The 14,267-nt window shown below is 36.7% G+C and overlaps 1 protein-coding gene across 2 annotated transcripts in view; it reads right to left on the minus strand.

The window, feature by feature from the left end:
- Window positions 1–347: 347 nt before the first annotated feature.
- The window catches only part of ZMYM6 (zinc finger MYM-type containing 6), a 44,924-nt gene continuing 31,004 nt past the window's right edge, over window positions 348–14,267 (minus strand). The window contains exons 15-16 of one of the 2 annotated variants that reach the window (XM_053575155.1): window positions 5,118–5,271; window positions 348–2,302 (exon numbers count right to left, since the gene is read on the minus strand). In XM_053575155.1, coding sequence (XP_053431130.1) covers window positions 471–2,302; window positions 5,118–5,271 — 1,986 coding nt within the window. In that variant the 3' untranslated portion in view covers window positions 348–470. Of the gene's footprint in view, window positions 2,303–5,117; window positions 6,442–14,267 lie in introns of those variants that run through there. The other variant, XM_053575156.1, reaches the window with a different exon arrangement.

The following is a 14,267-nucleotide window of genomic DNA, read 5'->3' on the forward strand; positions in this document are numbered from 1 at the left end:
TAGTGAGCCAGACAGGCCCCAAGGAGTTCTCTCAAACTCCCGGCTGCTTCCATTTCTTGTTAGCCAAGCTGCTTAGATTTTGCTTTACCACCTACTCACAACTTTGCTGGTGTAGGGAGCTGGCTGGCTAAAGACTAAAATGTCCCATGTGCTTCTAAAGCCAAACTGTATCAATATCCAGGTTGTGCTATCACCTTATACACTGGGTGGGCCTTTTACTACCTGCTATCTCTGTCACTAGTCCAAATTTATGGATTGATATAATAATTAAATTCTCTATCCTGGATTACAAAATGTATACATAATTATGTACAAATGCATAATTATTAAATTCTTCAATAAAAAAGGAAAAATTAAAACATTATTTAACCACTGAAAACAAATCCACATTAGGAAAATTATATTTTAGGACACTTATACAAAACTGAACACAAAATTATTGACTTTGATGATGAGCAATATACATATTGCTAGTCTTTGTCCTTTACTAATTTTTCTATCCTTGGAATTAAAGATGTGACTGCAAGTCTTACAGCAGGGCCAGAAACCAATAGATTTCTTTGTTTTGACTCAATCAAAGCTGAAAAGGCAGCATCACATAAATAAACAGTTGAAAAAGGTAATAAAAAGTTCATTGCCTTTTCATGGAGTCCTGGGTAACTTCTCTTTGCATTTATCCAAAAATGAGTTACAGACATTGATTTAAATTCCAATTGTAATCCTAAATCTGAAGATAACTGTGTTAGTTTTTCTTCTTCAAACTTGGTGAGATTATTATTTTGGTGATTCTTAAAAGGATTAATTATCCAGAAATTTCCAGAACGCAAGTCTTCATCTGGTGGAAAACAGTCATCAAACATTTGAGAAAGTCCTTCTAGATGTTCAAAGATAATGTTCGTGATGCTGCTCATGTTTACATCTGATGAGTTTGAGAATTCAGAAAATGAAGGAAACATGTTATAATCATTCTCTCGTGTGCACTTCAACCACATTTCTAACTTTTTCTTAAATGCATCGATTTTACTGTGCAAGTTGAAGAAAGTAGTCAAAGTTCCTTGCAGACTTAAATTTAACTCACTTATAAGTGAAAATATATCTGATAAATAGGCCAACTTTGCAACCCATTCCTCATCATGAAAATACTTGGCCAAATCTGAATGTGTTTGATTCAAAAAGATTTTAATCTCATGTCGTAATTCATATAATCTTGTTAAAATTCTCCCTCTTGATATCCAACGTACTTCAGCATGAAGTGGGAGATCCACATGCTCAGATCCCATCTCTTCACACAATATTGTTAACAGACGTGAATTCAATGCATTGCTCTTTATAAAACTTAAAATTTGTGCTGCCTGCAAAAGAATTTTATGTAAGCAGGGAGACAACTTTTCTGCCACTAAATGTTCCCGATGAATAAAACAATGTGTAAATGCCACTGTATTCGTGGCAACTTCTCGAATTTTTGCCCTTAAACCAGAATACCTGCCAGTCATACTTGCAGCCCCATCGGTACAGAGACCAACACAGTGTTTCCAATTCAGAGATTTACTATCAATATATTTATTTATTAGTTCAAATATTTCAAAACCAGATATATCAGAAGGTATTTCAATGCAAAATAATAATTCTTCTTTTATATCACTACAATCATAATCGATGAACCGAATATAGCACAAAAGAAGAGTGATATTTGAGATTTCTGATGACTCATCTATCTGAAGGGCAAACCACTTTGACTCTCTGACCTTTTGAATTAGCTGGTCCTCAATGTCTGCAGATAGTTCATCAATCCTGTGTCCAATCATGTTATTAGAAAGGGGAATGGTTTTCATTTTGTCTCCAGCACTTGAACCTAAAACTTCTGAACACATTTCTACTAAATACGGTTTAATAAATTCATCGGCAATGGAGAATGGCTTCTTGCTGGCAGCAATTTGGAAAGCAATTAAATAAGAAGCTTTCACAAGTGACTTTTCAACCAGTAAACACTTTTTTAAAGAACTATTTTGACATTCCATTTCAAGAGATTTTTGTTCAAAAAACTCTAATGGTTTGTTTCCTAATTCTGAATGTTTTGTCTTCAAATGATGAGAAAGACTTGCCAGCTTCATGTTTTCACTGGCTAAGATCTCTCCACAAATGACACACTGAGGCCTTGGTGAACTTTCTTTCGATCCAGGACAGATAATAAAACCAACTTTTAAATATTCCGCAGCGTAAGTGTGGAAAAAACCCATTCTCTTTTTCTTTGCAGGTGGAGAATCAAGTTCTGTATCATTTTTCTCATTAGACATTGGTAAATCTGAATGAAATATTTGAATCACTGTTATTTTCAAGAACTTACAAATAAGCAATATTCTTTAGGTTTCTCTCCACACATTTAAAATTTATATTTTGTTACTATTTATATTTATCAAAAGAATATACCAATTAAAGTTTAAACACAAACCATATTACCTCCAACAATGCCACTGAAAACTGTATCTCTCCTTTACCCAAGGATTAGTACAGACTGTAATAAAACTGTAGGCTATGGTACACGTACAGTTAATTCCAAGAATCTAATAGATTACTGGAATTAGGCTAAAGTTCACAGAATACATCAAATTAAGAATAAATTAAAATAAATTACTTTCAAAGAGTTTAGAAAAAAAATTAAAGAGTAAACATCTGACAAATCTAGATGAATGATATATTGGTGTTCACTGTACTGTATTTTCTTTTATTTTTGAGACAGTGTCTCACCAGGTCGCCCTCAATAGAGTACCATGGCATCACACCTCACAGCAACCTCAAACTCTTGGGCTTAAGCAATTCTCCTGCTTTTAGCCCCCCAAGTAGCTGGGACCACAGGTGCCCGCCACAATGCCTGGCCATTTCCTGTTACAGTTGTCATTGCTGTTTGAGCTGGCCTAGGCAGGGTTCTAACCCACCAGCCTCAGTGTATGTGGCTGGTGCCATAACCACTATACTACGGGCACTGAGCTGACTGTACTAGATTTTCAACCCTTCTGAATTTTGAATTTTTTCAGAATTGAAGTTGCAAAAATACATAAGGGAAATTATTAATTTTAATAATTAAACATTGTACAGAGAGGTTGTACAGAAATGGATCCACTCAAAACACTACTGGCTGGAGCATAAATTCATGCAACTTTTCAGGAGAGTGAAAATTTTTAAAGCCTTAAAAATCTATGATAACCTTTCTATCAGTAATTCTGCTTAGGATTTATCCTAAGGACATAATTAGACAAGCAGACAAAGATCCATTAAAACTCTTCAAATTGCTTATTTAAAAAATCCAAATCTTCAATTTAGGGAGTTGGTTATATTAATTACATTGAAATCTATGTCTGTTAAGAATCTCAAAATTTTAATATTAATGTGTAATGATGTTTCCAATGCAATGTCGAATGACAAAGCGGTTTACAACAGCATTAGAAAACAATCTAATATTTAATCTAGAGTTCAAAAAAATGTATAAGGCACACACATATAGATGTCCACAGATCTATATGGACATGTGTGTATATAAATTCATGTGCACAGATTATATCATTTTAACAGGAATATAAAATAATCAAATTTCCTGAGGAAGGAAAACAGGATTCTCTTTGACTTTTATTAAAAGAAAGGCACCCTATATAAAAACTCATGATTACATGTTGACAGACTGAGCTTTTAAATATATTACAACGTATGAAGTAAAATTAATTAAAAACAAAAAATAAAAACTGTTTTAGGCACAGTAACTATTAAAATAATTAAGAGCCTAAAGGTAGTAGGATTACAAGTAGCTAACATGGATTGGGACAATATTTCACAACTTTTTCAAGTATAAATTCAAACAGTTTTTCCTGATCACCAACAGCTCAGACTTATTAGTTGTATTTTTTTGGCAACTGATAACTGAATTCGCAATGTTTAAAAAAAAAAAAGGCCAGTAAGGTGGCTCATGCCTGTAATCTTAGCATTCTGGGAGGGTAAGGCAGGTGGATTGCTTGAGCTTGAGGAGTTCAAGACCAGCTGAACAAAAGTGAGACCCCATCCCTACCAAAAATATAAAAAAATCAGGTGGGCATTGTGGCAGGTGCCTGTAGTCCTAGCCAGGAAGGTTAAGGCTGGAAGATCACTTGCGCCCAAGAGTTTAAGGTTGCTGTGAGTTATGATGATGCCACAACACTCCAAACAGGGTGACAGAGTGAGACTCTATCTCAAAAAAGGTGGGGGGGGAAGGTCAGAAGGTCAGGTGTGGTGGCTCATCCCTGTAACTCCAATACTTCAGGAGGCTGAAACCAGAGATCAATGCAGGAGTTCCTGACTGGACAACATAGGGAAACCTCATCTCTACAAAAAATTAGCCAGGTGTGGTGGTGCACAGTATTCCCACCTATTTGGGAGGTTGAGACAGGAGGATCACTTGAGCCCAGGAGCTCAATGTGACAGTGAGCTATGATCATGCCATTGCACTCCAGCTTGGGTAACAGACTGAGACCCTGTCTCTAAAAATATTTAAAGGAAAAGACACAAAGAAAGAACTGAGGTTAAATTGGTAGTGATTTTAATCTTAGTAACTATAATAGTTTGTCTATAATTGAAAAACAGCAGTGCACATGTCTAAGAAATGCCTGTCTATATGTTTTGTGTACACACCGATTCAATTTAATAGTTACAAGTGTCAATAATTATAAAAGGAATAAATTAGGTATTCAGAGCATGTGATCCAAGATAATTTTTGTTTGTTTGTTTTTTGAGACAGAATCTCACTATGTCACACTTGGTACAGTGCTATGGCATCACAGCTCACAGCAACCTCAAACATTTAAGCTGAAGCAACTCTCTTGCTTCAGCCTCCCAAGCAGCTGGGACTACAGGTGCCCACCACAATGCCCGGCTATTTTGTTGTTGTTGTTGTTATAGTTGTCATTGTTGTTTGGCAGGCCCTGGCTGGGTTTGAACCCACCAGTCCCAGTGTATGTGGCCAGCCCAAGACAATGTCTTCACATTCAAAAAACTGTCATTTATTTTCTTTTCCTTTCTTAAAAAAAAAAAAAAAGAAACAACGAATAAACCAGAAAATAAACTTTGACATGGGAAAGAAAGCACAAGGCACATACCTGTCTGACATTCCTTGTGCTGTGTATGTGGTTTGCAAGAAGTGGCCTTGGTCTGGGTGACAGGCTTGCATAATAATGCTTTGTTCTTTAAAAGCCTAGGAGGCTGGCAAGCCTGGGAAGACAGAAGTTTCATGACATCTGCCCGTGTGTTTTCCTAGGTAAAAACAAATTCAGAAACCAAAGAGAGATTTTTTTTAGTATATTTTATCACTTGTTATAATTGCTATCAATTGAAAGGTGATATATATCCAGGGAAATATAATTCCTTTGAAAGAGTGGTGGCAAAAATGATTGGTTGTAATTAAAAAGTCACTTGGGAAAATATATACTAATTTCTAATTCTCCCAGTCAGTATCAGTTCCATTTATTGATTTAGAAAAATATTCTCCCCATAGTTAAAATCAAAACAGTGAAAACAATTCTTGCTGATTAGGACAAAGGGCTAATCAGAAAAATCAGATCCAACCTTAGGACATATGCAAAAGTATATTCTATCTCAATTAAAGACCTCAGTATGAGAAAAAAAAAACAAAACTTAAAATCACTGGAGAACTTTCAAATGACCAGAGCACAGAGAAAATAATCTTAAATAAGACACAAAAGAATAAAAACAAAGTAAAACATATTGATATATTTGATTACCTCAAAACTTAAAACTTTTATAAACTTTATAAAACAAAGTTATAAGATAAACAACAAAATGAGAGGATATACTTTAAACATGTTTATTCACTCAAATATTTATTTACTGAATGTTTCGTAAAAGCTAGGCACTGTTCTAAGCCCTGGGGATACTGCAGAAAACAAGACAAAGTCTTGCTCTTATTGGCCTTACATTTTAGAGGGAAACACAGAAAATAACAAAGTAAAACAAACACGTAATGTATAATTCCAGGTGTAAACCATGGTAAGGGAAAGGAGTGTAACGGCAAGGAGGATGTTCTGGAGTAAACATCTCAGCAGAGATCTTCTGCATTATCCAGAAGAGTAAGCCAAGCCATGCAAAGGCAAAGGTCAGAAGAGTCCAGGTAGAGGGATGGCAGGTGCAAAAACCTTGCAGTGGGAGAAAGCTTGCCATGCTTTAGGAACATCGACAAGAACACGACTGAAACAGAGTAAGCAGGGGAAGAATGGAGAGGTAGGCAGAAGCCAAACTGTGTAGGATCTGGAAGGTCTTAGCAAAATTAGGATTGTATTTTTAATGTGATGGGCAGCAGTTGGAAGTTAAACTTACTTTTACAGTTTTTGGCTGGGGCTGGGTTTGAACCTGCCACCTCTGGCATATGGGGCTGGCGCCCCACTCCTTTGAGCCACAGGAGCCGCCCTAAATGTACTTTTACAGTAAGTAACACATATATGCTCATTGTGAAATTCAAAAGGTATGAAAAGTGTAAACATGAATGACTGCCATCTATCCAGGCTCACCCTTGAACATAACCACTATTCCCAGGACCCCTGGAGGACACATTCCAAGACTCCCAGTGGATGCCCCAAACCATGGGTAGTACCAAAGCCTAGTAACCTATTATGTTTTTCCTATATATACATATGATAAAGTTTAATTTATAAATTAGTCAATAACAAAATAGAACAACTGTAACAATATACTGTAATAAAAGTTATGTGAATGTGGAGTGTGCCTGTCTAACTACCTTATTGTACTGTACTCACCCTTCTTTCTTGGGATCTGTTGATCTCAGAGATGGCTCCTAGACACTAACAGGTGGGTAGCACATACAATGTAGATATGGGGGACAAAGAGATAATTCACATCCCAGATGAGATGGAGTGAGATTTCATTGTGCTACTCTGAATGGTGCACTTTTTTTTTTTTTTTTTTTATAGCTTTTGGCCAGGTTTTAACCCACCACCTCCAGTATATGGGGCCAGCGCCCTACTCCCTTGAGCCACAGGCACCATCCGCATGGTGCGCATTTTTAAAACTCATTAATTGCTTATTTCTGGAATTGTCTATTTAATATTTTTGGACCACAGTTGACTGTGGGTAACTGAAATCTTGGAAAGTGAAACCATGGAAAACAGAGGACTACTGTATATTCTTCTAGAGATGGGCTGTTATTAAGCTACTTCTGACTACTCATGGTAGCCTGTTATTAGCAATATTCAGCATCTTGCTTCTGTCACTTAGCAAACTCTCTTGAAGACACACAGTATTTACTAACTGTGTAAAGCTGCCTAATCACAGCTGCATAGTATTCCACACATTTGTAAGTAATTTGAAGAATCCCTGCTGATAAACATTTAGGATGTTATAAATCCCTTGCTATTAAAACAGAGCTGCAATCTTTACACATAAATTAATTCTACCTGTGCTAGTACAGCCACAGAATAAAGTCTCAGAAGTATTGTTGGGGGGGGGGGTCACAGGGTTCACAGTTTTAATTCTGATGGCACTGCTAAATTGGTCTCCACATAAAGTATGTGACCATCAGCAATATATACACAAGCGATCCTGGCCAACACAGTATTACTGCACTTTCTACTATCTCCACCTTACTGCAGTGTGGTTAGGTATCTTTTCATGTGAAAGCATTATTTGCATTTCCTCTTCCACGAACTCTCTATTCATATCCTTGCCCTGTTTTCCTTTATCTTTAAAAAAAATCCAGGCATATTTTTGAATGGGTAGTGTGATATAATAATAAACAATGAAAAAATAATTTTCCCTCTTATTCTTTTTTTATAATTTTCCTTCTTAAAATTCTTCTTTAGTCATTTAGTTCTCCTCAGAGACAACCACAATTACCCATGTACTGGTTGCCCTCTAGGGATAATCTCTACGTATACACAAGTTATGTGTGTGTGTTTGTGTGTTTAAAGTACAAATGGCAGTATGCCATACATTATTTTCTGTCTTCTCTTCTTTGTTTTTATGCATGAAACTGCTCTATGCCTCTAAATATTGAGCTGCCACATTCTTTTTAAAAGCTGCATAGTATTCCCCTGTATGGATACACCACATTTAATTTAACTACAGCCCCTACAAGGTCACTCTTTATGCTTGTGCAGGGGAGTCCATTTGCCAGGCCATGTAAATAGGGGTGGGATTACAAAGAGGTGCATTTCAGAATCTGCCCATGCAGGGCTACTTTTTTCTAATTCATGTAGTAACTCAAGAATGAACATATCATGCCCCTGACCACTGATGAAACAATCAGGTTGTTTCCAAGTTCCTGCTACTACAAACCATGCTGCAATTAATCCCTGTACATATTTCACTTTGTAAATGTGCAAAATGTATCTGAAGGATAAACTCTGAAAAATAGAGGTCTTAGATAAATGGTGTTTGCATTTTAAGTTTTTTTTTTTTTTTTTTGTAGAGACAGAGTCTCACTGTATCGCCCTCGGGTAGAGTGCCGTGGCGTCACACGGCTCACAGCAACCTCTAACTCTTGGGCTTACGCGATTCTCTTGCCTCAGCCTCCCGAGCAGCTGGGACTACAGGCGCCCGCCACAGCACCCGGCTATTTTTTTGTTATTGTTGCTGTTTGGCCGGGGCTGGGTTTGAACCCGCCACCCTCGGCATATGGGGCTGGCGCCCTACTCACTGAGCCACAGGCATCGCCTGCATTTTAAGTTTTAACAAGTTCTAATAAATTGTCCTCTGTAGCAGTTTTACTAATTTACACTCTCATTGGCAATAATTACTTAATAGTGTTATCCATTGTTTGTGTTTGCCAATCTGATTAAATTATAGTTCTAATCAGGATTTTCTAACTTTGAAGTTGAATACCTTTGCATAAGTTTAAGTAGTACTCTTCTGTCCAGTTCTATAAACTTATGGGTCACACTTTTACACATTTTCCTACTGAGTACTAGATCTTTTTATTGATTCCTAGAAACTCTTTACATATTAAAAATTCACCTTTTGTGACATTATTTGCAACCTTTCATTTTGTCATTTGTCTTCTGACTTTGAAATATGGTTGAATTTTCCCATTGATTCTTTTATGGCTTCTGGGTTTTGTGACATACTTAGAAAGACTCTTCACACTTCTACATTGTTAAAACACTTTCCTGCACGCCTCCTAGGTGAAGGGCTCAACAACAACTTGAACTTTACCTGAGAAATGAAAAGTAACCTAAACATTTGTATCCTCATGTTAATCTGAAATAAGATAAATAAATAAATGTTTTCCCTATATTTTTCTGAGTACTTTTATTATTTCTTACATTTAATTCATTTCTCCAACTGAATTTTATTTTGGTTTAAACTGTGAGGTACAAATCCTATTGATTTTCATCCATTGGTATACTCAGTTGTCACATCATTATTTATTAAATAGTCGTGTTTCTCCTATTCATCTGAAATGCCATCTTTATCATCATTAAATTCACATATATGTATTTGGATCTATTTCTGGATTTCTTGTCTATTGAGTTGTCTGTCTATTCACACACCTGTACCAGTTGTTCTAATGATGGAGTTTTAAAGTATCTGTAGTTTTCCTATAATTTAGTATGTGGAAACTAACTCCTCCCCTTCTTTATTCTTTCTCAGAATTTCACTGAAGGTTTTTGAGCAGAGTAATAACATGATCTGATCTGTGTTTTTAAAAGATCATTGTGGTAACAGAGTGGAGAAAAAGTGAAAGGGCAAGAATGGAAGCAGGAGGACAGGCAGGAGGCCACTGCGATCGTCCAGAAAATTAGACAATGGTGCTCAGGCTAAGGAGACAGCAACAGGGAACACTGAGCAGGAAGTCTGGGAGGCATAAAAGGTACTACTTCAGACGTATTATTTGAGATGGATATTAACCATCTAAGTGTAAATGTCAAGTAGGCAGCTGGATACGTGAATCTGGAGCTCAAAGGTCAAGGCAAGAGAAATAAATCCGGGAATCAGCCACCATCTAGGTAGTTTTTAAAACCACAGGACTGGGTGGTGCCTGTGGCTCAAGGAGTAGGGCGCCGGTCCCATGTGCCAGAGGTGGCGGGTTCAAACCCAGCCCCGGCCAAAAACCACAAAAAATAAAATAAAATAAAACCACAGGACTATATGAGTCCCCTAGGAAGTAATGCAGACCGAGGAAAGAACCAAGTATGATGTCCTGAAGTTGAATGAAGGTATTTCGAGAAGGAAGGTGAGATCAACTGTGTTAAATGTTACTGAAAGGTTGAGTAGAAAAAAACTGACCACTGGATTTGGCAAAATAAAGACCGATGGCAACCTTGACAAGAGCAGTTTCAGTACAGTGGTGTAGACAGAAGCCTGTCTAGAGTGAGCTAAAGAAAGATAACAGATAAAGCAGAGGCAGCAAGTAGAGGAGTTTTTCCACGAGGAGAGCAGGACAGTTATTGGAGGTCATGGTATTAAAGGATGATTGTTTTCAGATAAGGTGTATGACTATTACCAACAAGAAGGGCAGATTTAAAAAAAAAGTATGACTGCATATTTTTGTGTTGATGAAAATAAGTAGAAAGGGGGGGAACCCAGAATACAGAGACCTCCTAGAAATCAGTAAGAAAAAAAACAATTTAACACCAAAATGGAGAAAAACTGAAAACAAGAAATTCAAATTCAAATGACCAGAAACAAATGTAAGCAAACCTGCTAGTATCAGTGACACGCAAAATAAGACAACAGTAAGATGCTACCAAGCAAATTGGCAAAAAAAAAAAAAAAGTTTAAATTTAACAATATTAAAAGATGGTGAGGCTGTGGGAAATGGTACAATCATGAACTGTTGCTGGGAAAAAAAACTGGAACAGCCACTGTATATGGTAATTTAAAAACTAAAAGTGCAAATACTCTTTGACCCAACAGTTCTACTCTTCCATTTCTATACTAGGGAACTACCTGCATACATGCCCAAGGAGAAATATACAAAGGTATTCAACGTAGCAGAGACTTTTAATAATGAAAAACTGGAAACAACCTAAGGTTCACCAATAGGGCAATGGATAAATGAAACAGTGTACCTATAATCCAATATTATACAGTAGTGAACAGGAATGTACCAATTCATGTATCAGCATGAATAGATATGGATTTGTATATATGAAAGATTACAGGCCAGGCGTGGTAGCTCACACCTGTAATCCCAGCCCTCTGGAAGGCCAAGGCGGATGCACTGCTTGAGCTCAGGAGTTTCAGACCAGTCTGAGCAACAGCCAGACCCCATCTCTAAAAATAGCTGGCTGTTGCGGTGGGCGCCTATAGTCCCAACTGAGGTGAGAGGATTGGGAGGCTGAGGTGAGAGGATTGCTTGTGCCTAGGAGTTTGAGATTGCTGTGAGCTGTGACGACACAGCACTCTACTGAGGGTGACAAAGTGTGTGTCTTAAAAAAAAAAATACATATATATTACAAATGGTCTAAAAGGATGCATATCAAACTCTTAACAGTAGTTGTTTCTAGGGATATAAACAGAGGACTGGTGATAGTGATCAATTTTTCAAAAAGGGGGGAAAGAAAAGTAGGAGAAAAAAATGTGTGCAAATAGGGTGGCGCCTGTGGCTCAAAGGAGTGGGGCGCCAGCCCCATGTACGGGAGGTGGCAGGTTCAAACCCAGCCCCGGCCAAAAACTGCAAAAAAAAAAAAAAAAAAAAAGTTTGCAAATAAACTAAATCTAATAATGGTTAATTCTGAGTGGTAGGAACACAGTAGAGCAGGAAAACTATGATCTGCGGGCCAAATCCAGCCCACCACTTGTTTGTAAAAAAAGTTTTACTGGAACATAGCCACTCTTACTCTTTCTGTGTATTGTTTATGGCTGTTTCTGCACTACAATGGCCAAAGTGGCAGTCTCTAGCTGCAATACAAGCCATATGGCCTACAAAGTCTAAAATATTTACTGCCTAGACCTCCATAGAAAAGGTTTGCTGAGTTTTGCAGATCTTCTTTGTACTTTTCTATATTTTTTACACTATTATTTATTATACTTTTTATGGACTAAAATGAAAATATTAATCAGAGCTATTCTGTAACACAATTTAAATGTCTGCTGACTTACAGAGATATCCACATGGGGCAAATATTGGGCAGTCGCATGAAATATGAGGTATATAGTCCTGAAAAACCTAAATAATTCAAAACTAGCATAATTCAAAACTAATTCTCTCATACATATAAAGTAGAAGAGGGATGTGTTATCAGAGTACATAAATCTACAACCAATACCGGATGTTTTTACAAACACATGTTAATACTCATCAATACATAACATAATACATTAACACCTTAACTATATAATTGTGTGCATAATTATTAATTATACAATATAGTAATTTATTAATCATGTAATTCTAAAATATAATTTAATGTACAATACATAATATACAAATAAATAAAAAGTTAATTCAATGACATTTCATTAACTAATGTAATATACTGCCTGAAAATAATTCAGGAGAAATTATCATAATCTTCCAACACAAATAATGGGAAAACAAGATGTACTAAATTAGCAAGCTATCTCTCCACATTATAGTGGAGACTGGTTTGTTTCCCAGGAAGCCTTTTGCTAAAGAACAAATCTAATGTAGTTTTGAGTTTTCTCTCTCTCTTTCTTTTTTTTTTTTACTCAGGATTTCTTGATACACAGACACATTTTCCATCTTTTGCCTTGCCACTGTGTAGCAGCCATCCACATTTGGATCATCTTCTTCAAAAACAGTGTAACTGCTGCTGAAATATGGGCAAAAGCCTATGCTAGTTGTTTTATTGTTATGCGGAACAAACGGAAGGCCCAGGCTGATTGCCAGGGCCCCTCTTCCTGCTGCCTTTATTTTTCTAATTCTAGCAAGTCTTCCTTTGTTAATCTAAGGGGGAAAACCCAAGCAAATTTTCAATATCCCTTTCATCAACTGTGCAAATCCACCTTCTGTTTCACTTCCACAGATTCCTTAATAGCAGGTGTTATGCTGTCTTCCAAGCTAAAGTCTTTTTAAATTATGGTAAAGCTGAAATGTTTTGATAGCTTCGAAAGTTAGCAGATATAGCTTGCCTGCTCACTTTTATATTCTTAAAACCTTGGTGAGCTTTAAAATTGGAAAAGCAGCCATGACTTGTAATAAACCTTTTTCTTTTTTTTTTTTTTTTTTGGTAGTAAACCTTTTGTCTCACTGTCACCTTTGAAATCATCAAAAATACGCATGCGTTAGCACAGATGACAAATTGGCCTTAGGGGTGTACTATATGACAGCATTGATCTTGCAGCTGTGTTACCAGGATATTTTCCACTTATTCTGTTAGCCTTGCCTGGTAATAATTTTTATGAATAAAAGGATATACCTGCTTTAATGCTGCTTTTGGTTTTTTGAGCATTACTGCTATTATGCTGCAGAGTATACTCTCCTAAATTGACAGCATAAGATACCACAGCAGATTAGTCATCTTCATAGATTTTTATCACATTTAACTTTTGTTCCAAAGTTATTGAATTTGAGGTACATATTTTAGCCTAGCCAATTAATAAACATCTGAATGACATTGTTATATAACAAATATTTTTAATTGTATCAAGAGAAAATGTTAACATAGCAACACAACAGTCACTAAAACATTAACCCAAGATCTAAGATAATATCATGAGATACTGATAAAAGATGATGGAAATGGGCGGCGCCTGTGGCTCAGTGAGTAGGGCGCCAGCCCCATATGCCGAGGGTGGCGGGTTCAAACCCAGCCCCGGCCAAACTGCAACCAAAAAATAGCCGGGCGTTGTGGCGGGCACCTGTAGTCCCAGCTACTCGGGAGGCTGAGGCAAGAGAATCGCGTAAGCCCAAGAGTTAGAGGTTGCTGTGAGCCGTGTGACGCCACGGCACTCTACCCGAGGGCGGTACAGTGAGACTCTGTCTCTACAAAAAAAAAAAAAAAAAAAGATGATGGAAATTTTGTTTTCCTGTTAGTGACACTGATATAGGGCAACAATGACATAGTTTGCAATCTTTCCAGCTTGCAGAATGAAATTATACATTTCTTGAAATTTTGCGTTAATTTTGGCAAGTTTCACAATATTTCAAATTTGAGACAAAGAGGTTAAATATATTTCACTTTGCACTATTTTCAGCTTCACATAATTCAAAGTTGCATAAAGCAATACTACACTGAACTTTCAAAAGGTTTTCTACTCTAAAAAAGAAATACATGAATGTAGTAAAAGAGAAAAATATTGTAGTTTTGTTA

Source organism: Nycticebus coucang, chromosome 22, assembly GCF_027406575.1.
Source record: "Nycticebus coucang isolate mNycCou1 chromosome 22, mNycCou1.pri, whole genome shotgun sequence".
NCBI classification, from domain to species: Eukaryota; Metazoa; Chordata; class Mammalia; order Primates; family Lorisidae; genus Nycticebus; species Nycticebus coucang.